The following is a 26,113-nucleotide window of genomic DNA, read 5'->3' as shown; positions in this document are numbered from 1 at the left end:
GAAGTTCTCAAATCCATTGGGGTAGTTTGTCATATTCGCTGAGTGGTCTTCAGCCCGCAGGCAGATCCATATCAACTAGGTAATGGAAAATTACTAAATCCATCTGGAACTGTTCTTGTTGAATGCAGATCTCAAGAGCAGTAGCAGTTCTTCTTATTCATCATTGTGTCCTCTAAAATTATGAAGTGCTGTTCCTATATTGATAAGGTTTGCCATGTTCAGTTTCAGCAGTGGATTACATTTAGTAGCACACTGGAAATGGGCTATCGTCTATTTGCAACAAGTCAGCATTTGAGAATATTTGTAATGACATTCTAGGAAGCAAAGGCCTTATTTGCAATAGTGCTGAGCATTGCAACTCCAGATGATGTAAGTAGGAACAGTGGGTGCTCGATACAATTGAAAATAAGGCTTTACATTTATTTCTGTGTTGTTATAAAGTGCTGTTATGTGTGTTTGAGATGTACTTTACTGAATGCTAATTTTCTTTATAGACACAATCAGAAAAAAGATGCTCAGACTCATTTAGCCTTCTAGATAGTTATAGCCCATGCCACAGGCTTCAGATAATAATTGTCTCTCCTCAGTCTTGTCATGTAGATGAAGTCTAATAGTCCTCTCTGACTGGAACTGTACTGCATTCAGCTTGCGTTCCTTTCAAAAAAGCTTTCCTGCTCAGGGGTTGGTATCCAGACCACGAGAGAAGCTGCAAGATATTGGACTGGTCACGGAGAAACTATGAATGAAATGAATGAACATGGCACTTGGTGCTTCCTCCACTGCCAAGGACTATCTGGGTCTAACTGCATTGGCTCTGTTGGTATCTATTGGGCAGCAAGTTCTTGGTGCAATCCTACCCTGCCCCACTAGCTGTAGGGTTGCTATATCTGGGGAGGAATATTGTGCTTATCAGCTAGGGAAGTGTGCTCCTCCTGGAGCTCCAGTTCCTCTCTTATTACTTTTGCCTGAATATTTAGTCTTCCTTGCATTGTGCATCTGCTGCTAAAAGAGGCACAGAGAAATGTGTTTTTTTTTAAAAAGCAAACTATATGAGCAATATTAAATGGAAAAAGGCTATCAATATCCTGATAGAGCAGTCAGGACCACGGGTCAGAATAGGGTAAATCCTCAGGCTGAGTGTATCAGAGGAATTTGTAGTAAAGTTCCAGGTTGAGGTCAATACCAAGGATCAAGCTTGTATCCGATTTCAGAGTCTGGATCAGAAGAGGTCCAAATCAAGGTGAAGTCGAAGACAGGCATTCACGAGGAAGAATGATTGTGGCAGCTATAGGAGATCTGCCTGTTGCTTGGACACTTCTTGGAACGTTCCTTGAGTTTATACAGGATGGGGATCCAATCAGGAGCTGTGAAACTACTGCTTGTTAGACCCATAGAGGTGGGACTTCATGTGGCTTGTGTCTCCAGTGGGTCGTGGATAGCGCAAGTTGGTTACAGCTGCTGCTGGATGGTCATGTGAAAGTACTGCCAGGCAGCTCTACAGGCCCATGTTTGAGTCTTGCTGTTTTTTTCAGGGTATCATAAGCTCAGGTCCCTCTGGAACAGAAAATATCTTCCTACAAATCGAAAGCATCAAGATCCTGTTTTAGACCGTGTTAACTACGTATTCCATTTCTGACACATCACCTACATTAAAACTTTATAGTTTCTATTTAATTTTAGCAAAGATTCCTGTCTTGAATTTACCAGTATCTACTGAAGTGGCTCCATCCATGAATCGGCATTCTTTAACTCCTGTTCAAAGGACTGCAAAACTGCATAAAGCTTGTAAAGTTGCAGATTGAGCAAAGGATGAAATTACAAAGTTACTATCTTCAGAGCTTGGTGGCCACATTTTAAAAAGAGAAATCTTTCTCTGTGTTCATTGCATACAAACAGAGAAAAGCTTTTTTTGAGTAAAAAGTCTGAAGCTATTGTTCAGAATTTTAAAAGTTTTAAAAGGTGACTTTCCCTGGAAGCAACATAAAATTGGCCAGATCCCTTGTACATTTCTTCCATAATACCTTTCAGCAATAATATACCATATAAATTACCCCAACTTGACCATTGTAATCTCTACTAAGAATGTTAAATATCGGTTAATTTACTAGTTGAGTAGTTGATGGAATTTCCATCGACTACTTGACGAGTCGATAGGCACTTGTGCATTCCTCCTTTGCATTCCTCTTGCTCATTTCAAAGGAGGAATGTGGCACTCTGCATGCAGCCCAGGGCCAGCAGGAAGTCCCTCTGACTCCAGGCTGCATGTGGGCATGTCAGCTTTGAAATTTACAAGAGTCTCCAGCAGGGGCTCTTCTACATTTCAAAGCAGAAGTGCCCTCATAGAGCCCTGGGTCAGCGGGCTCCATGTTGCGCTGCCTATTTGAAATGCCACATGGAGCTTGGGGTCAGCTGGGGACTCCCCAGCTGATGCCAGGCTCTGCATGGCATTTAAGAGGAACCCAGGATCAGCTAGGAAATCCCCAGCTGACCGCAGGTTCCGCATGGCATTTCCCTACAACCCGGGGTCAGCTGGGGACTCCCTAACTGATCCCAGGTTCCTTTGAAATGCCACGTAGAGCCCAGCATCAGCTGAGGAGTTCCCAACTGACCCCGGGCTCCCCGTGGCAACTGCTGCTTTGAAACGCCACCTCAGCATTTCAAAGGGGCAGCGCTGCACAGCTAATCCTGGACTCAGCTTTGCGGCGCTGCCGCTTTGAAAACTTTGTTCTTTTTCTGGGGCTTTCAGTTGTCCCGCCACAACTAAGCCCTGACCTTGCTTGAAGTTAGGAAAAGAGGAAGCTGCATACCAAATTTGGTGGCCCTAGCTCTTACCGTTGAACAAATGGATTTGCACACAGACACACTCTGTTTATCTTATTCCCTGTTAGCAATACTGAAACATGTTTTTTTTAAATGAATTTTAATGTAATCATTTCTTCACAGTACTCCTATGTCATTGCTTCTTATTCAGCCTACATCAGTGATAAGGTGACAGACAGTTACTAAATGACTCTTCAGTGTCCTGTATAAAAGTAGTTGGTCATCACAGTAGATTTCCTATTAGGTGAGTGTTCAAATCAGTCAGCACTAATTAGCACTCTCAATCTTTGTGTCAGAGAAATTAAGAATTAAAGCAGAATGGAAGCAGAGCTGTGCTCTGTTCTGGAGGTGGTCCTGTCAGGTTGAGGCATATTGTCAGGGAAGGGTGTGGTAAATTTCACTGCTTCTTATTACTCTGTAATAGCAGCAGCTGAACAGAATAATTCATTTTACAGGATTGCCATTTGACGCTTTTCACAAGCGAGAATTAACTTGCATGAGAGAGAAGATATTAATTTAATGTCTTTCATTCCTGTTCACATAGAATCATAGAACACTAGAACTGGAAGGGACCTCAAGAAGTCATCGAGTCCAGTCCCCTGACATCTCGGCAGAACCCGGTACCGTCTAGACCATCCCTGATAGATGTCTATCTAACCTGCTCTTAAATATTTCCAGAGATGGAGATTCCACAACCTCCATAGGCAATTTATTCCAGTGTTTAACCACCCTGATGGTCAGGAAGTTTTTCCTAATGTCCATCCTAAACCTCCCTTGCTGCAAATTAAGCCCATTGCTTCTTCTCCTATCATCAGAGGCCAAGGAGAACAATTTTTCTCCCGCCTCCTTGTGATACCCTTTTAGATGCTTGAAAACTGCTATCATGTCCCCTCTCAGCCTTTTCCTTTCCAAACTAAACAAGCCCAATTCTTTAGAGGTAATGTTTTTTAGACCATTAATCATTCTTGTTGCTCTTCTCTGGACCTTCTCCAATTTCTCCACATCTTTCTTGAAATGTGGTGCTCAGAACTGGACACAATACTCCAATTGAGGCCTAATCAGCGCAGAGTAGAGCAGAAGAATGATTTGTTGTCTTGTTCACAACACTCCTGTTAATGCATCCCAGAATCATGATTGCTTTTTTTTGCAACGGCATCACGCTGTGGACTCATATTTACCTTGTGGTCCACTATGACCCCTAGATCCCTTTCTGCAGTACTCCTTCCTAGACAGTTGCTTCCCATTCTGTATGTTTGAAATGGATTGTTCCTTCCTAAGTGGAGTACTTTGCATTTGTCCTTATTAAACTTCATCCTATTTACCTCCGACCATTTCTCCAGTTTGTCCAGATCATTTTGAATTATGACCCTATCCTCCAAATCACTTGCAACCCCTCCCAGCTTGGTATCATCTGCAAATTTAATGAGTGTACTCTCTATGCCAGTTGTCCCCAACATTTTGGGGCTGCCGGGCGCCTGGGGGCGGGGCCGCTCACGGGCCACGTGCCTGGGGAAGGGGCCAAGCATGCGCTGCACGCCCGGGGCTGGCACCGGCATGTGCCGCGACCCCGGGCAGCAGCCGCCCAGCTGTTGCGTGCCCGGGGCCGGCACCGGCATGTGTGGCGACCCCGGGCAGAGGCCGCCCAGATGCCGCATGCACGGGGCCAGCACCGGCATGCGCAGCGACCCCGGAGCAGAGGCCTCCTATGCACCCGGGGCTGGCACCTGCCGCACACCCGGGGGCGGGGCCAGCCCAGATTGCTCTGCGGGAGCACATAAATGGCCCGGCGGGCGCCATGGCACCCACGGGCACCGCGTTGGGGACCACTGCTCTATGCCAATATCTATATAGTTGATGAAGATATTGAACAGAACTGGTACCAAAACAGACCCATGCAGAACACCACTTGTTATGCCCTTCCAGCAGGATTGTGAACCATTAATAACTACTCTCTGGGAATGGTTATTCAGCCAGTTATGCACCCACCTTATAGTAGCCCCATCTAAGTTGTATTTGCCTAATTTATTGAGAAGATGATCGTGCGAATCTGTATCAAATGCCTTACTTAAGTCTAGGTATACCATGTCCATCACTTTTCCCTTATCCACAAGACTCGTTATCCTATCAAAAACAGCTATCAGATTGGTTTGACATGATTTGTCCTTTACAAATCCATGCTGGCTGTTACCTATAAACCTATTATCTTCAAGGTGTTTGCAGATGAATTCCTTAATTACCTGCTCCATTATCTTCCCTGGCACAGAAGTTAAACTGACTGATCTGTAGTTTCCTGGGTTGTTCTTATTTCCCTTTTTATAGATGGGCACTATATTTGCCCCTTTCCAGTCTTCTGGAATCTCTCTCATCTTCCATGATGTTTCAAAGATGATAGCTAAAGGTTCAGATACCTCCTCTATCAGCTCCTTGAGTATTCTAGGATGCAGTTCACATGTGGGTTTTGTCATATTAAGGTTATTTAGTTCAGATGGCTGAGAAATGGATAGTTAGGATGAGGCGCTAATTTAGATGGGTACAGGAAAATGTCCTGTCCATGGATGTTAGATTTGGGTGTCTAAGGTAATCCTTATTTAGGTTCAACAGGAAAAATATCAAGACATTTTTATCTTAGAGATGCTGAGCACCCACAAATCCTTTTGATTTTAGTCAGAGTTACTTGTTCAGCAGATCTGAAAATCAGACCAATTTCATTCAAGAGTTTATATATGAATTTAGATGGCTAGGCACACAAACCTTAAAAATATGGTATTAGGCTATAGAAAACTGGTAATACAGAACTGGAAATTTCTGATGGTTCATAATCAAATAGAGTGTCCCTTGTCCTGCTGTTGAGGAAACAAAACCTGAACAATGAAATGTTAATGAGTACATAAGAGTTCAAAATGCTAATTTTTATTAATGTTTTCATGGAGTGCTTTTGCTGAATAGTAGTTATGTTTTTAAAATGTTGCACTACAGATATTTAGGAGAAGTTTCTATTTTTAATGAAAAAGGGAAAAATTATCTAAGGGTTACTTAAATTGTCTGGTTTTGATGTTAGTAAAACTGTACTGTTTCCTAAGGTTTACAGTAAATACTGCTGAAGTGCTTAGTTTCCAGTACAAGACTGCAATTCATTTTTGTGACAGTTCTATTGAAAATTTTATTTTGGTACCGTAAACAATCTCCTGTATTCCTTAAAAGTCCTCTTAGTTGGTGTCATTTCTGATATTCCTTATTTGCTTTATTTTTTATGTTACTCATTCAGTTGAAAAAGCACCTCATATTGGACTCCTGAATGTGCTAAAGTGAAACTTTTAAAAAAGGAATATACCAAAATCTTAAAGGGTATTTAATTAAGAACTTTACTGTCAACAGTGAGACTTGTAACTTGAAATTTTATATCTGAAGCTAACTTAGCAGGAAGATAAGTGACTGACTACTGTATGAAACAAAATACAGGACTATGTAGCACTTTAAAGACTAACAAGGTGGTTTATTAGATGATGAGCTTTCATGGGCCAGACCCACTTCCTCAGATCTGGAGGATTTCATCTGGCCCACGAAAGCTCATCATCTAATAAAACATCTTGTTAGTCTTTAAAGTGCTACATAGTCCTGTATTTTGTTTCAGCTACACCAGACTAACACGGCTACATTTCTATCACTGACTACTGTATATAGTTCTTTCAGAAATGATTAGGGAAAACAGACTTAGCAGTCAGATTCATGGCCATGAGATAATCATGTTTAAAAAAACAGATTAAGAGCTTTCCTTGTGATGCAGGCAAGTTCTGATGGCCTGTTAAAAGGTAGGGTTAAGGACATTGTCTCTTTGGGGAGCACACTCTCTCTGTTCATGCTGAGAGTTCAGATACGTGAGGACACATGAGGACTGGCTTTTGTCATTTCATCATCATCAAATTCCTTAAATTTGCTATTTTACTGAAGGGCATCTTCATTACCATGGAGCAATGAGAAAAACTGAGCATTTGGTCTTGAATAAAGTTCTGTATTTTAACAGCTTCTTGAATGACTCAGCACAGATTTTCAGGAATTCTCTTAACTGCATGACCGTGGTAGTATGTGAAACAAAGCCTTGAGGCATGAAGTTCAAAGTTTTGGATCTGTGAGACCAGGCCTCTATTTGTACCTGTCTTCGCTATGGTTCAATCTATGGGGTTGCTTTAAAGTAGTGGTTCCCAACCTGTGGTCTGCAGATCCTTAGGGGTCCATGGAAAGTTTTTAAAAGTTACTTTTCTTTTTCTCTCCTCCTCCTCCTCCTCCCAGAATGGGGGGAACAGCTGCCGTGTGCGCCAGGAAGTGTTACTGCTAAGCTGCACTGCGCTGCAGCAGTTTCACAGGTGATTAATCAGCACTGGCCATTTAGTCAGCACCATGTTTGGAATCCTAAACTTCTGACTGGGCAAGGCTGATTAATCACCTGTGAAGCTGTGCTGCTACGCAGTTTAGAGGGCACCCAGACATGGCTTGCTTTTAATCCCATTCTCCGGAAGCTAAGGGAGTGTGAGGAAAGTGCTTGCATGCCATGCATGCCTCTTATGCCTGGCTGGTGTGTGAGAGGCATGCATGGGATGCTGGTGTGTGAGAGGCATGCTCCCTTAGCATCCAGGGGAACAGGATGAAAAGCACGGCTGCTGCCCTCCCATGCCCCCAAAGTTCTGCCCTTGCCTAATACCCTCCCGAAATTCCACCCTTGAGGAGTTGTCAGCTCCAGAGCTCCCTTGCGCAGAGAGCCCTCTTGCTCAGTGGATGGGCAATGGACGGAGGGGACAGGAGGTGAGGAAGCAGCATGGGTGAGCAGCAGCCAATGGGACCTGAGAAGCTCCATGCCTTGTAGTCTGCATGTCCCTTAGCCCGTGTTGAAGCTGACAGGCTATGACTGTATTCTGGAGTCAGCTTATGTACGGGTCAGTCACTTTTTACCATTTTTTTTCTCTTTTGAATAGGGTTCCCAGGTGTCGGGTATTGATCCGGACAGTCCGGTATTTTCACCACCTGTCCTGTATAAAAAGTTCAGAAAATACCGGACACCTAAAATGTTGAGTATTTTCTGATTTTTTTTTTTTTTCCCCCTGACCAGGAGGTGAAAATACAGGGTGCTTACCTGATTCTGCAGGGGAACTGTCTGGCCCGGAGCAGGGAGACAAGATGGCGGATGGCTGCTGGCAGTCTGTTTGGGCCAAAAAGCCTCAAAAGCATTTCTTAAAGGGACCAAGCTGGTCTTTTAACATTTTTTTATTTTTTTGCTCAACAACTTCGGTCTCCCCCTTCTTTTTTCCTCATCTGAATGTTTTCCCTGGTTGTTTTTTCCCCTGTTGTTGGGGAGGGGTGTGTGTGTGTGTGTGTGTGTGTGTGTGTGTGTGTGTGTGTGTGTGTGTGTGTGTGTGTGTGTGTGTGTGTGTGTGTGTGTGTGTGTGTGTGTGTGTGTGTGTGTGTGTGTGTGTGTGTGTGTGTGTGTGTGTGTGTGGGGTATATGTCACCTCTCTCTATCCATTCAAAAGCTATTAGAGTGGTGGGAAGAGTTTAGTTGGGATAGTAAAAATGGCTTGTTTGGGGGTTCTGTGAAATTGTAATAGATTGAAAAGGGGTCCGTATGCCTGAAAAGGTTGGGACCCACTGCATTAAAATAATCCTAAAACACGTAGAAATTGATCTCCTGAAATGTCTTGAATGAGCTCTCCCCCATTGTTTGTCCTAGTACAGCTTTACAAAATAGCAAGCATTCCTGAAGGGAACTGTTGGCTATATAATTCTTATGCCCTAGATTCTGTTTGTTACTAAAGATGTAGGTTGCTTCATCATTTTGAATTGCTAAGTAGGGAATTTTAATAAAAGTTTTGAAAGCAATTGTTCTTGAAACATCCTCAGTTGCAATACTATCATGCTGAGAAATAGTGTTTGACAAACCTGTTGTATTTGGTTTGGTGGTTCTTGGGCCCTCTACAATTTTTGAAAACATATTTGTTGCATGGGATGCATTTTTCTGCAAGATCACACTACTGTGGAATTGGCAGATACACAAGGTATCTGAAAGGTATTCTTGCTGGCATCCGTAGTTTGACTTAAAACAACAAAGGTTCAAGTTTTGCTAGGAAAAAAAGCAAGTTTATATTTCCTTGGGGATGACCTTATTTTTGAAAATTACATCTTCAAAGACTTTTTGTCAGCTAACACTTCAGCAGACCTACTATTGTTTCTAAATAATTGATGTAAAGTTGTATGCTTTACTTAATTGTTTCTGCATTTTTCTTTGATTTGTCATTGGAACATCTTGCCACTGTCCATCTGTGCAAAACAATTAATCTTTCTGAAATTACTCCTCAAGCAGGAATGAGGCCCAACAGAGAATGGACAATGTATGCATGCAGTTGTACAAAGCTTAACAGTACCCTGGAACCTTAGCAATTTACAGCAGTTAACTTCCAGTGTTCATTTCAGTCATCTTTTATCAGGGACTGTAGGTGCATAGCTTGTACTATTTTTGTATAAGATAAATCTGGGTATACACTTGTGTGGGTGCAGGGTTCATTGTTATTTTATTGTCCAGAGACTTTAGCAGCCTACAGCCCACCCATGTATTTTGCAACTTTACAGTAAACCACTAGCTAGTGTTCACAAGTTATGATAAATTAACCTTAATTGACATTGACATCATTACATGTTTTTTGTATTTGTATCACTTCATATTTATCTCTTGCAATTTTTTTGGCATTACTTTCTGTGCTGCTAGCATTCATAGGTTTGAAAGCCAGATGTGAACACGATGGCTATGTCTACACTACTTTTTTTGCAGAAGAGCTAATGCAAATGAAGTGCTCATTAGTGTTTTCTTGTGCTTCATTTGCATAATCTCTTCTGATCCTTTTTGCTCACCAGGTTTTTGCTCAAAAACAAGCAGTGTGGACATGTCCGTTTTGCGCAAAAAACCCCTTTCTGTGCAAGATCCTTATGCCTACACAAGGATCACGGACATGTCTGCACTGCTTGTTTTTGTGCAACAACCTTGTGCGCAAAAAGGATCGGAAGAGATTATGCAAATGAAGCATGAGAAAATGATAATGAGCGCTTCATTTGCATTGCCTCTTCCGCAAAAAGTTCATAGTGAAGACAAAGCCTGAGGTGCAGCTGGCCTGGCCCTGCCAGAGCAGCCTCTGCCTCTGGTGTGGTGGGCTTGGCTGGAATGGCCCTCTGGGTAGCAAGTCCCATCCCAACTGGAGCAGCACACAGCACAGCAGGTCTGGGTGGAGGGATGCTTCAGCCTGGCCGTGTCTACCATGCTGCGGGTGGGAGTCTGCTCCCGTGGCCCCCCTGACCACAGCATGACATGTAGGGCTGGTTGACATTTGAAATGGGATTTTTACATTCGTATGAGGGAGGGACAAGTCCCCATTTCTGAGAAACCAGGTAGCCTGCCAACCTCACCAACCCTCTTTGTGCCACCCCCAAGCCAACCCTCCAGCGCTCACAAAACCCCCCTGACTGACCCTCCCCAGTGACTGCAGCCATCTCCCTTCACACCTTCAGTCCCAGCACTAGCAATGCCCTGCAGGCCACCCCTGAGAAACCATGATTCCCCTCCTAGCATCTGTGATGCCTTCTTCACAAACACCCGCAGCATTCCCAAGATTTAATTAAGGGTATTTTGCAAGTCGTGGACAGGTCAGGGGCCGTGAACTTGTGTTTGTCTGTTTTTTTGGGGTTTTTTTGCTAAAAATACCAGTGACTATAACATAGCCATCGTGATGATGAATTGTGTAACTAAAGACTCTGTCAGCTAAACATAAAGAACATGTAAATATTTGGATATTGCACTCTGGCTGTTTATTGTCATTTGCGACGCTAGGTACAATTGTCTGGGACTTTTAGAAATTTGTGTGAAAACACTCATGGTAATTTTTTTCACAAGTTGTGCTTTTGTGAGCAGATTTTTTTTTTTTTTTTTAAATCAACATTTCATGGTAGGCAAGTGTTTTGTTTTTATTGTTGACAAATTTTCTGGATTAATGGTAATTATAGAGCAACATTAGTCTTCTAGCTGGAAGTCTGATAGCAGCGACTGTGGGTGAAGTTTAAGAACCTAAATAAAATAAAATAGAATCAGAAATATAAGCCCTTTCTTATAAAACAAATAAAAGGTTAAGGTATATAAGGTATTTAATGTATAGCCTCTGCTTTTCCTAACTAGTCCTCGCTAATCATATATGTATATACAATTATTTAATCCTGGGTTTTGTTTTTAGGGTATAATGATGCAGTGAAGGAATAATGTGTTAGTGCATGGACTCAGACATAAATTGTCCTTTAATATTTTAGTAATATTAAGGTGCTTGATTTTTTAAAAATTGATAAATCAAGCTTTCAAAACATTTTACAAGTGTACTTAAATAAAACTGTTATGAAGGTGACAATGAAGGACAAAATAATATAGGTAATCACAAAACTTCATGAGGTTAGCACACAATATTTGTACATACTTCATTAGGTTTGTTTTCTAAGATGCATTTTTTTATACAAAAAAGCAAATACGAAATTGTATTTACAGTATCATATATTGTTTCAAGTAAAAAATCTGTGATATAATTGCAAAAATATTTTACCTAATTTGTGATGTTAGAGACCGAGTGAAATGTTGCATTTCTACAAAGATGACGTGGTTTTTTTGTTTGTCTTATGATTTGAAGAACTGGGTTAGAATAGTAATTTCGATACGTATAATATAAAATATTGGGTCAAGAGGCTGAATGTGGTAACAGGATGCTGTTAAGTCACTTTAAAATGTGCAGAAGTAAAACTTATACTTTTTTCAGTGTGTTAACAACAGTACTTTCTCTTTTTAGCTTTCTATAATTATGATGCAAGGGGTGGCGATGAACTTTCCTTACAAATAGGTGACACCGTGCATATATTAGAAACATATGAAGGTAAGTCAGATACATATTTGATTCAAAATCATTGTTCACACCATTACTCTGCTCTTGTTTGTGTGATTTTAACATATCAGTATATTTTAGCAGATAGTAAACTACTGTATTTACATGACTAATGTTGTCTTGGGGACAGAATTAACAAATGCTACATGTAAATGAATAGGCAGGTGATAAAATACCTAATGAGAACCTTTTTTTAAATGCACAATTTCTTTTTCTATTCAAGATAAATATTCTCTCACCTGTTACCCCAAGGACGTAGGTAGCAAATAGGTTAAAAATGCTGCTTGGTGCCCTTGTCAGAAGTACAGGATCACTCCCCCCCCCCCCCCCATCAGGGTCTGTCATCTGTGAATTAAGCACTGAAGTAGATTGCTTCCTCCCCTCACTCCAGTGTAGTGCAATAAAGAAAGAGGAGGAAATGCTCAGGTGCCAAAAAGGTAAAATGTTATTTGGGGATTAATTACAAAAGTGGGAGAAACGGGGAAATAACCAGACACAGATATAACAAACATAAAACAAAACTGGTGATAGTGACAGCAACAAACAGGGACTTGAAGCCCAGACCCACTAAAGCAAACCCTTTGGCTCAGTGATTGAAATGGTAAGAAGCCCCTACGTACCATGACCTTTTTCTCCTGAGGACTTTTTAGTGGCAATGGGTGGGTGTGCGCAGGACCTTCTACCCTCAGGTTGATGTAGAGCCCTTGGGAAGGACCACTGGGGAGTCCCACTATGTTCTCTCCTGGACTGGTGGGTGAAGAGGAGTCGCAGGCTGTTGGTATTACAAGGAAGTAGTGTGTTGGTGAGGATGACAATCCCCTTCTCCCTCCACTACAGGTGTTGCCAGGGTTGTCCCTCACTGTTAGATGGTAGAGCAGATGGACCCGCCCACTGCTGCCACTGGCGGACAGCACTGAGGCTCAGGGAACACAGTCCTTAAAAAGCCAAACGGGTGGGAAAAGTCTGAGGAGAATAGAACCCTCGTGACTGTTTGGCAGGAAAATTGGTTTAGACTGGTCTCTGAGTGGTCAGTGCCTGAGGACCTGCAACATGGATTCCTAAGTCAAGGGTCACAGAGTCTATTTTGGTCACCCCAATTACTGACCTAGACACTGTCATAACACTGCATTTTAATGAGGTAGAACAATTACACCATACATAAACAAAACTCCCTAACACACCTTTAAAATAGATCCCTTTAAAATATATGGATCAATGGTAACATATGTTGAGTGAAAACAATGAGGAGTCCTGTGGCACCTTACAGACTAACACATCTGTTAGTTTGTAAGGTGCCGCAGGACTCAGCTTTGTTTTTGCAGATACAGACTGGCATGGCTACTCCCCTATCTGTTGAGCGATTAGCAAAATGATAGATGTTCTCTAGATGCCCTCAGATAATGCACAAGACGGTGTTAATTCAAATATAAAAGTTACTAGGGGGTGGTGGCCTCTGCTCATTGCGCTCGCCAACTCCCCTCTCTGGGGTTAGGTAGCCCCAGCTTTCCCTGTGGCTGCTGAGGAGGGCCAGGTCAAAGCATAGCAGCCCTGGTCTGCCCTGGCTTTCCCCACTCTGGCCACTGTGGGGGACTTGGAATGGACCAAAGCTGGACAGGCTCCTGCCTGGCTGCTGGCGGGAGGGCGGGGCATTGTGTTGGGCTGGCCTGTCTCTCTCTTTCTGTCAGGATGGGCACGTGGTTCACAGCCCTCTTCCTCTGTCAGGGAGAGGGAAGAGAGTGTGGCTCTAGCCCGCTCTCTCCCCCTTCCCCCCCCTTCCCCCCCCTTCCCCATGGCCAGGGGCAAGGCCATGCAGTTCCCATGTGCTCCCTTAACGCCCCTGGGGTTGCCGCATTTGTCCTGTGCACCCTCTTCCCCCACCCAAGCCCCGCAAGGCTCTGCGGCTCCCACGTGCCCTGTCCATCTCACCCCCAAGAGGTTGCGTGGCTCCCACGTACTCCATCCGAGCCCAAGCAAATCCAACCTTGGCTCTTCTCCCCCAGCAACCAGGAAGGGTCGGGCTGTGGCCACACCAGCCCCAGGCCCCTTCTCCACCTGCCAGGGCTCCCTTGTCTCTCCTTGTTTTTTCCCCACGCAAGCCAGGTGCCCCGTAGTCCCTCCTTCCTCCCCACCACAGCCTAACTTACTCCAGTGACCAGGCGGTGTTGCGTGCCAGGCCTGGCTCCCGGGCTCGGCTTTCACCCTACGTGCTGGGAAGGCGTAGGTCCAGGCCGCATTGCCTGGGGTTGCCAGGTGTCCGGTTTTGAACCGGACAGTCCAGTATTTGAGCTTTCTGTTCAGGAAACAAATTGAGAAAATATAAATGAGAAAATATAAATGTCCGGTATTTTCTAAATAAGATATAATGTAGATTGTGATGTAATGTCAAGTGTGTCCAGTATTTTTGTTGAAACCATCTGGTAACCCTAGCATTGCCCTAAGCCCGGCTTTGCCTCTACTGTTGGGAAGGGAAGGGGAGGGTTGGGGCTGTTGGTAGCCCCAGCCTTCCACATGGGTCCTGTGGGTGAGTGGGGCATGTTCCTGTGGGACTCAGAGTGATGTGATGATGTCACTTTGTCGTCCCACAGGAAAAACTATTTTAAAGTATAGTAAGGATTTGCCCTCTAAATTATTCATATCTGTTTGTAAAATATATGTGTTTGCTACTAGGGATCTCAAAAGTTAGTTAAAACGGTAACTGTGTAACGGCTGCAAATGTTAGTGGTTACCTGTGTTTCGGGCTCTGCAATCTAGAGCTGCAGGGGCTGCCGACTCTAGTTGTAGGGAGGAGGCTTCTTTGTGTCAGTGAAGCTGCCTCTCTCAGGAGCCGGTCAGAGTTTAATGGATAATATTAACCGATAAGCACTAGCTTATTGGTTAACCAGTTAATTGTTTAAATTCTAACATCCCTATTTGCTACTATGTTATTTACTTAGTCAACATTTTGAAAAGTAATATACTGTGCTTTATTTTGATGAGAAAAGGTAGTAGAAGTATTGTATACACCATAAATTTTAATTAGTATTTTTACTCCCTATTCCCATAAAATATTAATTTAATTTGAAAAAATGTTTTATTTATTTGAGAATGAGGTATAATTCTTACATTAGTTTTGCTGCTGTTGAATGATCAAAAGGTAATGATTGATTGCAACCTTTCTTTTTTTGGAGGGGAGGTCACATGTCCTTGACTTCTCATTCAATCAGCCAATTGTATGATGTGGCTTAGGAGAGAAACAGTGACCTAGATGGCTTTTGTGTTTAAAAAATTAGAAATCACCACAGTAATAGGATAGCGTTCTGCATTTTGGATATGGCATTTGCCTGTGTAAATGGATTTAAAATGCTTGCTTGTCACTGCCAAAGAATCTGTTAGGGGAAGAAATCTGGTGGTAAGTTTGCTTTAAAAATTGATTTTAAGGTTGGTAAAATGGGAAAGTTGGTAAAAAGATCAACTAATGTTAATTTGGTTAACATATAAAATGAATATACTATCTGTTCATCAGATAGCAATTCGTTAATGAATTTCAGTTTGCACTAGCAGTAAGTGACTGTGATACTCTCACAGCTGCAGAGAGGGAAACTGCCCACTGACAATTTGCATACTCTGGACTTTAAATATTTGCAGTTTTATTATACATTTCATACATTCATATGTAAACAGGAATATTTGACTGCTGTACAATTATACATAATGGATGCATTTACCTAATATGTGAACAGCATTAATGCTGTGAAAGCATGTTTGAAGCTTGCCTGTGACACAGATAGCACCCTTCCATCATAGCTATGTAAAACTGTATACTTTTTGAATCCCCTGCATGCTTCAAGTGAAATGGGACAATATAAATGATTCACTTTCCCCCAGACCAGATAATGGAATGATCTTCACATGCACATCTCATGTTCATTAGGCAAACAGTGCTGGCTGTGTTTATTTTAAAGGAAATTCAAATAAAATAATGTTCCTCCAAAAGTGAATATGCTTCCTGCTGTGCTTGATCATTACTCATCTTCTATATTAGGAAAGAGAAGGGTATAATCCCTAGTTGTTTCCTTAGCAGGAGCAGCCACTACCAGCCAGTATTTTCTGACCTGTTTGATCTGGCAGCCACGTCTTTAAAACCAGTATGCAGATTGTTGAGGAATTCTAGAAGTGTACATCAGCACTAGTCTTGTTTTCCAGATATCCTAAACCAGGGGTGGGCAATAAGTACAGAAGTGGTTTGCCTGGGTTAGCCCCTGGTGGGCTGCCGCCTCTCTCTTTACCTGCCCCTCTGAGACTACGGGTGCTTGAAGCTCCTGTTGGCTTTGGATCACCATTCCTGGTCAATGGGAGCTGCAGGAAGTGACATGGACCAGGACACTGCTTCCCGTGGCTTCCATTGCCCAGGAATGGCGATCCACAGCCAACTAGAGCTGCAAGTGCCTTTACCTATGGGGGCACAAATACAGTGGTGGCCTGCCAAGGGCTAACCCTGCCAAACTGCATTTGGCCCACCACTGCTCTAAACAGAAACTTGTTAAATCACAAATATCCTATGGTTAACCTGTCTCTTGTTGGTTTCTTTGCAAACATGATACAGTAAAATGGAACGTGAGGTGGTGATAATGGGACAATGTCAGAAAAATTCTTTGTCTGTGTGGGTTTTTGTTGGCGTAAGAGCTGAGGTTTTGCTTTCCAGCATTATGCACAAAATTCTTAACTAAACGAATTAGTGATTTTTTTTAACTTAAATTGTTGCCTAATCTCAGACTTCTTTACTGCCTTATTATGGTGGTAGAAATAAAAACATTTTATTTATGGTAGTAGAAATAAAAACATCAAATTGAGTGCATTTAGTGCTGTCAGGAGCAGAGAGAAACAATGCAAAAGTTTTGGTTTCCTAACTTTTTCCCTGAGAATTATTTTTACTGTCACTACAACGCATAATCTTTTAAAAGAAAAAAAGACATCGATGTTAGTTGAACAAGAGCAGGGGTGCACAAGAGGCTGCCCGTGGCTGCCTCACTGGGACCCTTAAGCACAGCATAGCGGCAGCTGCTTTGAATGGGGCTGCTCTGTTCTGGGAGAGAAGAGGGAGGTTTTGTGCTCTGTCCCGCCCCTCAGCAAAATCTCTTAGCTCTCATTGGCCAGTTTCTGACCAGTAGCAGCTGAGAGATTTTGCTGGCTGCAGGGGCAGCCAATGAAACCTCCTCCCTCCCTCCCTGCCTTCACCTTGCCAAAGCAGAACAATGTGGAGCAGCTTGCGACTGCAGCTTTCGGGTTCCTGCAGGGCTTCTGGTGGCTGGGAGCTACCTAGGTTTATGTTGGCCAGCCTCTGGCAACCCCCCACTTCACCCCCAACTGCCTGCCCCAGGCCACCACCCAAACCTTCTGCATCCCCTTCACCCAGGTTACAACTCCCTCCCAGACCTGCACCTCCTCCTAGAGCCCCTCCTTCAGGCCAGAAACTTCTCCTGCACCCATATTCCCTCCTGGACTCGGTACCCCAAGCCTCTTCCCCAGATCACAACCCCCTCCTTCACCCAAACTCCCTCTCAGACTCCACACCCCTTCCTGTACCCAGTATCCTACCACAAGCGTCCTTCTGTACCCAATCTCTGTCCCAGACCTCAAAACTCCTTGATAGCAATGTGGCCCTTGACCACTTGCTAAAATCTTGGAGTGGTCCCGCCCCATTAAAATGTATTGTCCACTGCTGCACAAGAGTAATGGTATTCTGTTGAAGTGTTCTACGAATGCCTCTATATATTAGCACTTTTGAATTCTGGAATGACCTTTGTTTCTTTGCCAGCATTTTTTGTCTATCACTAGATGCTCCTAAATGCTTAATAAATAGCACACGTAAGGGTAGAGGTCTTGTGGGTTGCTATCTCTGTTTGATTTTCTTAACTAGTCTCTAGACTAAGTTACACTATTCTGTAATACTACTGTATGCTTAAGGATATTTATATCTTTTGTACTCAATGCTTTCCTCCCCCCCCAACCTCCTTTAGAACATGTGGTTGTTATAACTTGCTGTCATTATCTTGAAGTTTGTACCCTTAATAAACATTATTGTATGAATCCCTTTATGTCTAATTTATTATAAAATACTATACACATTCATAAAGTACCAGGCACTTGAGTGTTTAGGCTTCACTTGAGCGTGGGCATTGTTAGGCTTGGGTTTTATTTTTCTGTTTTCTAATGTGTGTGCTTGTATTCTTTCTCCAGCTTCCATCTTCATGATCTTTTTCAATGTAGAAATACAGATCCAGAGCGGGGGAGGGAAAGATAATTAAAAAGGTTCAGTTGCACCATCTATAATAGCGACGAAAAGTCCTGTGGCGCCTTATAGATTAACAGATTTATTAGTGCATAAGCTTTTGTAGGCAAAGACCCACTTCGTCAGAAAGCTTATGTTCCAATAAATCTGTTAGTCTATAAAGTTATGTCTACACTACCCTCCTAGTTCGAACTAGGAGGGTAATTTAGGCATACCGCACTTGCAAATGAAGCCCGGGATTTGAATTTCCCGGGCTTCATTTGCATAAGCCGGGCGCCGCCATTTTTAAATCCCGGCTCGTTCGAACCCTGTGCCGCGCGGCTACCCGCGGCACGGACTAGGTAGTTCGGACTAGGCTTCCTTTGCTCCTTTGGAAGCCTAGTCCGAACTACCGTTACTCCTCATTCCACGAGGAGTAACGGTAGTTCGGACTAGGAAGCCTAATCCGAACTACCTAGTCCATGCGGCGTGTAGCCGCGCGGTACGGGGTTCGAACAAGCCGGGATTTAAAAATGGCGGTGCCCGGCTTATGCAAATGAAGCCTGGGAAATTCAAATCCCGGGCTTCATTTGCAAGTGCGGTATGCCTACATTACCCTCCTAGTTCAAACTAGGAGGGTAGTGTAGACATACCCTAAGGTGCCACAGGACTCCTCATCACGTTTGCAGATTCAGACTAACATGGCTACCCCTCTGATACTTGACACCATCTATAAGGACACTTTTGCACTCATCCATGGGAGGATCACTCTCATCTGAATTTGCCTAAATCTGTAAAATATTTTGATCATGTGGGCCAGGACACGATTTACAGTCTGTTGGTCTGAAGCTTTGTTCGTTAGTCATGCAGGGTTACTGGACTGGGATATGCAAATCAGATAATTGTGGATGCTAAAAGAATTGGTCATTTGTATACAAATCAATAATTGCACACAAAGTAGTTATGCAGTTGCTTACAGACCATGTTTTAAAATCATGTCCAATATTTCCTCTTGTCCTTAAATGATATGATGGGTGAAGGTGCCAAGGACAGCCAAATGAAGCATTTGAATCAGGCACAAGTAATTATAATCCCATTTACTGTAGCTACCATTAATATGCTTTATTTTGAGTTGTATCATTTTGAGTTACATTGATTCCATTTTAAAACAAAGTTTAGTGGTAGAAGGTCTCCATGGCCCTATTTGCTCCTTTGGAAGCAAATCTTTCTTATGATCAGATATATTAACCATTTAAGGACTGGATTTTACTGTTATATTAAGATGAAGTCTCTCTTGCTTTGCTCTTTGCTGATCTGTTAAAACAGCCTCTTTCTTCATTTAACCAATGACTCCTTACCACTGATCAGTAGGTATTAACTATGGGACAGAAGGTTTTACCTCTGTCTCACGTGTTTTCTAGAAAGTACAGCAAAGAAGACACATCTAGCATTGTTAAACAAGTTGTGAATGTTACCATCTTACTTTCTACTGTTTCCTGCTTTGGTACATTTTTCTCTGTTTCCTTTCCATAGCAGGGCTGACAAAAGCATACAACCGGTATATCCTTCCTACTGTGAAAAATTAATTTTTATAGTAAGTAAACTTGCCAGGAAGAGTTCATTTTAACAGCCATCAGCAAAGATTTACAAGTATCCTAATTTTGAATCTGCGGTTTGGACGAGTATCTGTAAAACTGACTTATCTTTGTCTGTGTTCTCTACCTCAATTAGATGATCATTCATCTATTTTGAAGGTTTATCTCTGCAGCCTTTTCCATTTAATACTCTAGAGGAAGGGAGAAGGGAAGGAAGGTAAAATGGACATGCTACTCAGATAAAATAGAAAGCTTAACTTGAAGGATTGAACTAAGGAATGCTATTTTATGTTAGCCACTTGTCAGATAAAACCTTTGTACATATCTAATTTATATCAGTTTCCTAGGCTACATTAGGATGGATTGCTAAGGTCATTTTTTTTTAATTCCTGTACAGTATTTAACATGCTATCAACTTTTTCTGCCTATGCTTTAAATATATTTGATTTTTTCTTTATTGCTTAAAATGAATTAAGTTCTTGGGTAAGTAATTTATAGCAAGATATAAATGCTCCTTAGAATGCAAAAGAAATGTGTCTTCATGTCAGTCTACACTTAATTTTCTATGTGCATCCTCTGAAAGCTATTAAGTTTGCTGCAAATATTACTATAATTTTTAGAGAAGCTCTGTGGTTTGGAGCATGAAACACAAATTTACCATCAAAATTGTAGTTAATTTTTCTTCCCTTCAAGGAAACCAGGGTCTTCATGAATACACTAACTAGACTAAATTTTAAAAGCAATCTAAGGAAATAATTAATCTTATCAAATTACAAAAGTCAAGTTTATGGCTTTCTCTTGTAGGCAGAATCACAGAGACCTTTTTCAACTAGAAAATTCTCTCCCACATTTGTAATTTGGAGTGTTAATGGAATAACAAAAAAGCAAACCTATTCAATTTCAAACATATTTCCTGGTACAAGAGAGAAGGGATGCACTCTGAAGAAAGATTTCCTAGAACAAAGTACCTCATACTTTTTTATCTATATCTTTTTATCTGTGTCTAGTCCTATTCAAGTAATATCACTTTGGTAATGGACAAACCGAACAAATAGTCAGTGGAAACTACCCTTTAAATTCAATGACTATTGAATAGAAATGGTGTAAAAAATCCCTTAACTTTTATGACTTAATATTTTCCAAAAGTCATTCAGGGATCTAAAAGATTTGATTTAGATGTGGGAATGAATTAAAAGAACAGTTATTTCAAGGAATTTATTTCTGATACTTAATGAAAAAATATATTGCAAAATTCTGAAAGGCAGCCCTGTAAAAGGGATATTGTAGTAATAGATAGAGGATATTTTCAGATCTCCTTACAGCTTTAGAAGTATTTCCTCAAATCCCACATTCCAGTACCTGCATTTTGTTTATCAGAATTCAGCTGGCAGATCACTTTTTCAAGACAAGGCTCTCCTAATAAGTTTAATGTAATTTGGTGGCCTTGTTTCATGTTCATTTGTAATAATGATGGCTGTTTGAAGTGTTTAGGGCAGTGGTGGGCAACCTGCAACCTCAGGGCCACATGTGGACCATCAGGTTCTATGTGTGGTCCACAAGACGCTTTCTTTGCGGTTGCTCATGTGCAGGGTTCTCGGATTCTGCTAGTTTCCATCTGTGTAGGTTTTTTCCTATCAATATTACTAACGTGACATGCATGTAAAGCAAGAGCACATGAAGTGAGGTGCATGCTAACTGTCTGTGCACTCTCTCTGTATCCAAAAGCGCTGTTGCAGTTCAGTCAGTTCACCTTGCAATTTCAGTTAGCCAAACCAGCCTATCCCAGGAGACCATCTTGGTTACAACAATATTGAAGCCCACTGAGAAGGAGGGCCACTTGTATGGCCCACTTGCTAGTCTAGGTTGCCCATCACTGGTTTAGAGGATATGTATCCTGGTTGATTTAGGTGACTGTGTAACAAAGAGATGGCACTGTTTAGGACAGAGTATAGTACTGTGATTGTATGTCATTTAATGTTCTGCAGAGTGAGCAAATGAAACCTAATGTGAGTGCATGCTAGATTTTTCTCACTTGGGATTCTTTTGGATACAGACTTAAAAATAAATCTCAGAACATTGGCCATGAGACATTAAAAAAAGTGTAGGCGTAGTGTGCAACATAATTAAACATTTTCAAAATCTTAGTCATTTCAGGAATCATTTGAGGCTTGAGTCAGTTTTCCCATTACTGATATTTGCCTAGAACAAACGGTCAATAAAAGAGTCCATCGAGGGAATTTTGTAATTTCTCTTATATTGTCTTCATTTAGCCACTTGAGTGTAAATGTGTTTGCCATCATTGTTTTAGACAAAAAACAAACCAGGTTTCTAAAAAGAGCAAAGCATCATCTTAAATTGAAAGTAATTGCACACAAAGTAAACTACATTAAAAATGTTATCAAGGTTGCAAAATCAAATACTCAGAAATGAGGAAGTTCCAGAATTAATGTTGCAAGCAGAAGCTTAATCTGGCCCCCTTGTGCATATATATTATTAGTCTTTAATTACATGATTATGTGCTTTTTTTCTATAAAATGCTTATCTCATACAGAACACAGGACGGACAAGAATCATGTAGTGGGCAGCCATTCAAGATTTTGTTTAACCATCAGTCAGCATATGGCCCCATTCGTTATACTAATCAAGTCCTGCTCTGAAGACAGATTACTAATTTTCCTTATTAACTTTTTTCTGGTGCTCATCACTATATAGCATCAGTATTAACTCCATTTTACACAACAGGAGTTGAAACACAGAGAAAGTATTGTCAAAAGCATCCTTGTTTGGGATGCTTAATTTGAGATGAATAGGGTCTGATTTTTCTGTTTGTTTAACATATAGTATGCTATAAATGGCATCTGTGCAGGGTACGTTTGTTCATGTGTGTAAGGATGTAGGCATGAATATGTGTTCAAAGCAGAGCTCCCTTTGACTTCATTCACAACTGTGAGTGCTTAGCAGTTTTGCAAATCAGACCCTTGGGTACCAAACTCAGAAATCAAAAAGCGAGGAGCACCCTGTTAGTGACTCATCTGTGAAATGTTTGGTTTATGTGATTTGCCCAGCATTAAGTAAAAACTCTGTGGTAGAATTAGAGATGAATTCAGTTTCCAGGGCATGTTCACCCTATCGATGAGACCACTCTTTCTCATCCTGTAGACTTGTGCCTCATTTACTACGTGACCTAAAAGTTCTGTTACAAACGAAGCTGGGGTCTGTAAACAACAGTCTCCTTCACTACACAACCTGGATTCATCCCCTAGAGGAAGTCCATTCTGTGCACTTAATGAGGCCTGGGTTTTGTGGAAATAAGCAGCGTATGATCATGTAATTCAAAATTATTCTGCATACATATAAAAGGGTGATCTGGCCAAGGAACTACCTCACTCACTGCTCTGTTTGGAAAAGGAGCAATTGTGCTGTGCATTTCAGGTAACGTGAGTATCTTACGTTCTTCTTAGGGTTGCCAGTTTTGGTTGGATGTATTCCAGAGGTTTCACCACATAGTATAATCTTTAATTAAAAATTAATGTTTAATTCCTGAGACTCCAAACCAATCCTGGAAAGTTGGTGACACTAGTTCTACTTGGATACACCCTTTGAATTATATTGCTTGTTTTGTACTCACCTCTACACTATGCCACCTTCTACTGATCATTTTCAAATAGATGGTGAACTGTAATAAACAATTCATGTTGTTTAGGAGTAATTCTTTGCCCGAGTAAGGCCTGGAAGAATTAACAGATCAGTAAGTCCCTTCGTTTTCAGTTTCAACCAATTCTCTACCCCACCCTCCAAAATCCTGTGCTTTGTATCAGTCAAATATATATTTAAATGTTTTATTAGGAAATACAATAACTTGCATGAGACATGCATTGTGATGATACATTAGTCGGTGTGCATATGCAAAGCTGACTGTTGAAATAAAGCAATGTATTAGTTTAGAAGATACACACTATAAACTAATGGGCACACAAGCAAGCTTTGAAGTGCACACGCATCTGAACGAATTGATGAATTTCACGCCCACCATATACACATTTCAAGCTGCTAGCAGATATTGGCTTAAATGTCTGGTGCTAAAATTGGAAGGAAATGAAAATCTGAACACAAGGAAGAATTCAAAAGTTAAAAAGCAAAACAGGAGAAAACCATGAATTTGAGTGTTATGTGCCACAAATGGTGTGGCCCAGTTATTAAATGTAAATATTTATAAATGTATCGTTCTAAATATGCAACAGTAAATTATTTATTCAAATGAAAAATTTTATGTGGGGATGAAAGAGATATTATTTTCTTTAACTCAGAGATGGCATTGTGTTTTGAGTTTTGTTTTAATTCTGCAACAAGCCACGTTGAATTCCATTCATGACAGCATTAATCTACTGACTACTTTTTTACCTGTCCATCTGTTCACCAAAATAAATCACAATATTTTCCCAGAAAAATTAATGTATTTTCCACCAGTTTTTACCTTTTTAGTTGTAGTAATAGAATGATTAAGTTTACAGATCAGTTACTCATCTGTACTCTCTGTAGCTAGGGGTAGGTATATTTAGTGGTCTTCTACCATGTTACCTTCTTCTCTCACTTCAACAGCTGGGAATGTTTTTGGCCCTGATGGAAATTAGAATAGCATCAGGACTGTTCAAACTTGTGCCCACTTTAGCAGGCTCTAGAAGCCATTCATATTTGCCAGATCACAGAATGCTTCAGCTTGCAAGGAATGGTATGCTAAGTTATCTCTGCATCACCTGAGGATTTCCAGACCACACTTGGTGCATTAAGACAGTTCTCTACCAATGGAAAGGGTATGTAAGGGGGGGAGGAGCAGTGTGTTTATGTAATATACATATCAAATCAGTGTGATATCAAAGAGTGTTGTTTCAACATTTACTATTATAGAACTAATCTTTCCATAGGTGCTTGTGTAAACAACACTTAATGTAATCATTATTTATATTACCATTGAGCAGAGGACCCCTAGTCATGGACCAGAATCATATTGTGTTGTACGAATCATTTTAACAGTTACATACCAAAACTGGTCAGTCATGTCCTGGACTCTTCCTCCAATGCTGAGCAGTCTGCAGTCTAAGCCTACTAGCCAGAGTGGAAAGATACCTGTGGTACATCTCTGTTCTATACTTAGCTCTTTAGTATATCTCATTTGTCTTTCCCTTTCTGCTCCACCCCCCTCCCTTCACAAACCCATCCATACGTAGGGTTAGGAAATGCTTATAGGCCCCAGATAACTAGAATGTGATGATTCCTAATCACAGACCTTGAGAGAGAGGAGTAGGAGACAGTGCTTGGGTAAGAAGTCAAAATCTCCTGCAAACTGTTGAGAAAGGGAAGGGCAGTTAGTTTCCTTCTAGTATCCTCTTTCTGGGCCATGCTTCTGAGTTTCATTTTAATGTCTACCCCAGATTAATACATTTCTGCATTTTGAAGCCCCTCTGAATCTCTGCTGCAAGATCGAAAGAATATCTGTTCCTTCCCTTCATTCTCCCATGCTTAGCCTCCTGGCGACTAGAAAAGGGAATTGACTGGTGGTGGTGCTGTTCTGCTTCTGTCCCCTTCCCTCTGCTAACTTTTCTCTTTTCCATTTGTTGAACTGTGGGGAAGATAAGTTTAAGGCTGGGCAGCTATACGTAGTACTTGCTTGCACATCAGTCTGTCCGCATGAGCTCTTTGACGTTATTGCAACAGTTCGTGAGGTAGATTTGTACCAATCCCCAAGGAAATCTTTTGCTGTCCTTCTAAAACAGTGGAAAGCAGCACCATTTTACTGTGAGTTCTCAAAGACAGAAGTCAGAGTACAAGAGAACCAAGATGGACACAAACTGAAATACAGGATAGTCATAAAGCAGGTTTGCAAGCCAAGTTGTACTGAAATGAGGACAGTGTGCATGAGAGATGCTTGCTGATCTGCCTGGCACAGCACCTTCTTTGGGAGTGAATGACTGTATTGTGGGATTTTTTAATTAAACAGTGACAAAGAAACAGAATGATCTCCAAAACAATAAAAGCTGTAATGCTGATTGCTTGCAGATGTGTGGTGAACTGGGGGCACAATAAATGAGAGATTACCTCCATATTTTCCTGGCATGCCACCTGCCTCTCTGATTGTGAGAAATGTCTTTGCTGGATTGGAATGATTGCACTACAATAGAATTGTCCAGGGAAAAGCTGGAATGCCAGTGTCTTTGCTGGTTGGCATTGAACTGGGGCTTCAGGCCCCTTAACATTGAGAACTCTCGAGAACCAACAGAAATTTTACTTTTCAAAGGCAAAACACAAATTCCCCAAAAGCTTCTCCATTTAAATATCTGTTCAGTCATTACAGAATGTCATCACAGGTTTTGTGGTTGTTGTTGTTGTTGGACCCCTAAGCAGTTACTCTTCATGGACTGCTCTGTAGTTTCTGTCTTGTTGACTCCATGGTTTAATTAGCAGTAGGTAACACTCTTCCTTTTGACACACTGATGAACTAATAC

The 26,113-nt window shown here is 41.5% G+C and overlaps 1 protein-coding gene across 2 annotated transcripts in view; it reads left to right on the top strand.

Annotated features, from left to right (window-relative positions):
* DOCK1 (dedicator of cytokinesis 1) overlaps positions 1–26,113 on the top strand; it is a 572,428-nt gene that overhangs the window by 42,155 nt on the left and 504,160 nt on the right. For both annotated transcript variants that reach the window (XM_075935276.1, XM_075935277.1), the window contains exon 2: positions 11,679–11,762. In XM_075935276.1, the coding sequence (XP_075791391.1) occupies positions 11,679–11,762 (84 nt within the window). The remainder of the gene's footprint in view (positions 1–11,678; positions 11,763–26,113) is intronic.

This window comes from Pelodiscus sinensis, chromosome 8, assembly GCF_049634645.1.
Source record: "Pelodiscus sinensis isolate JC-2024 chromosome 8, ASM4963464v1, whole genome shotgun sequence".
Taxonomy (NCBI): Eukaryota; Metazoa; Chordata; order Testudines; family Trionychidae; genus Pelodiscus; species Pelodiscus sinensis.
Note: the sequence above shows the minus strand (reverse complement) of the source record. Positions and strands in the feature narration are given on the sequence as shown.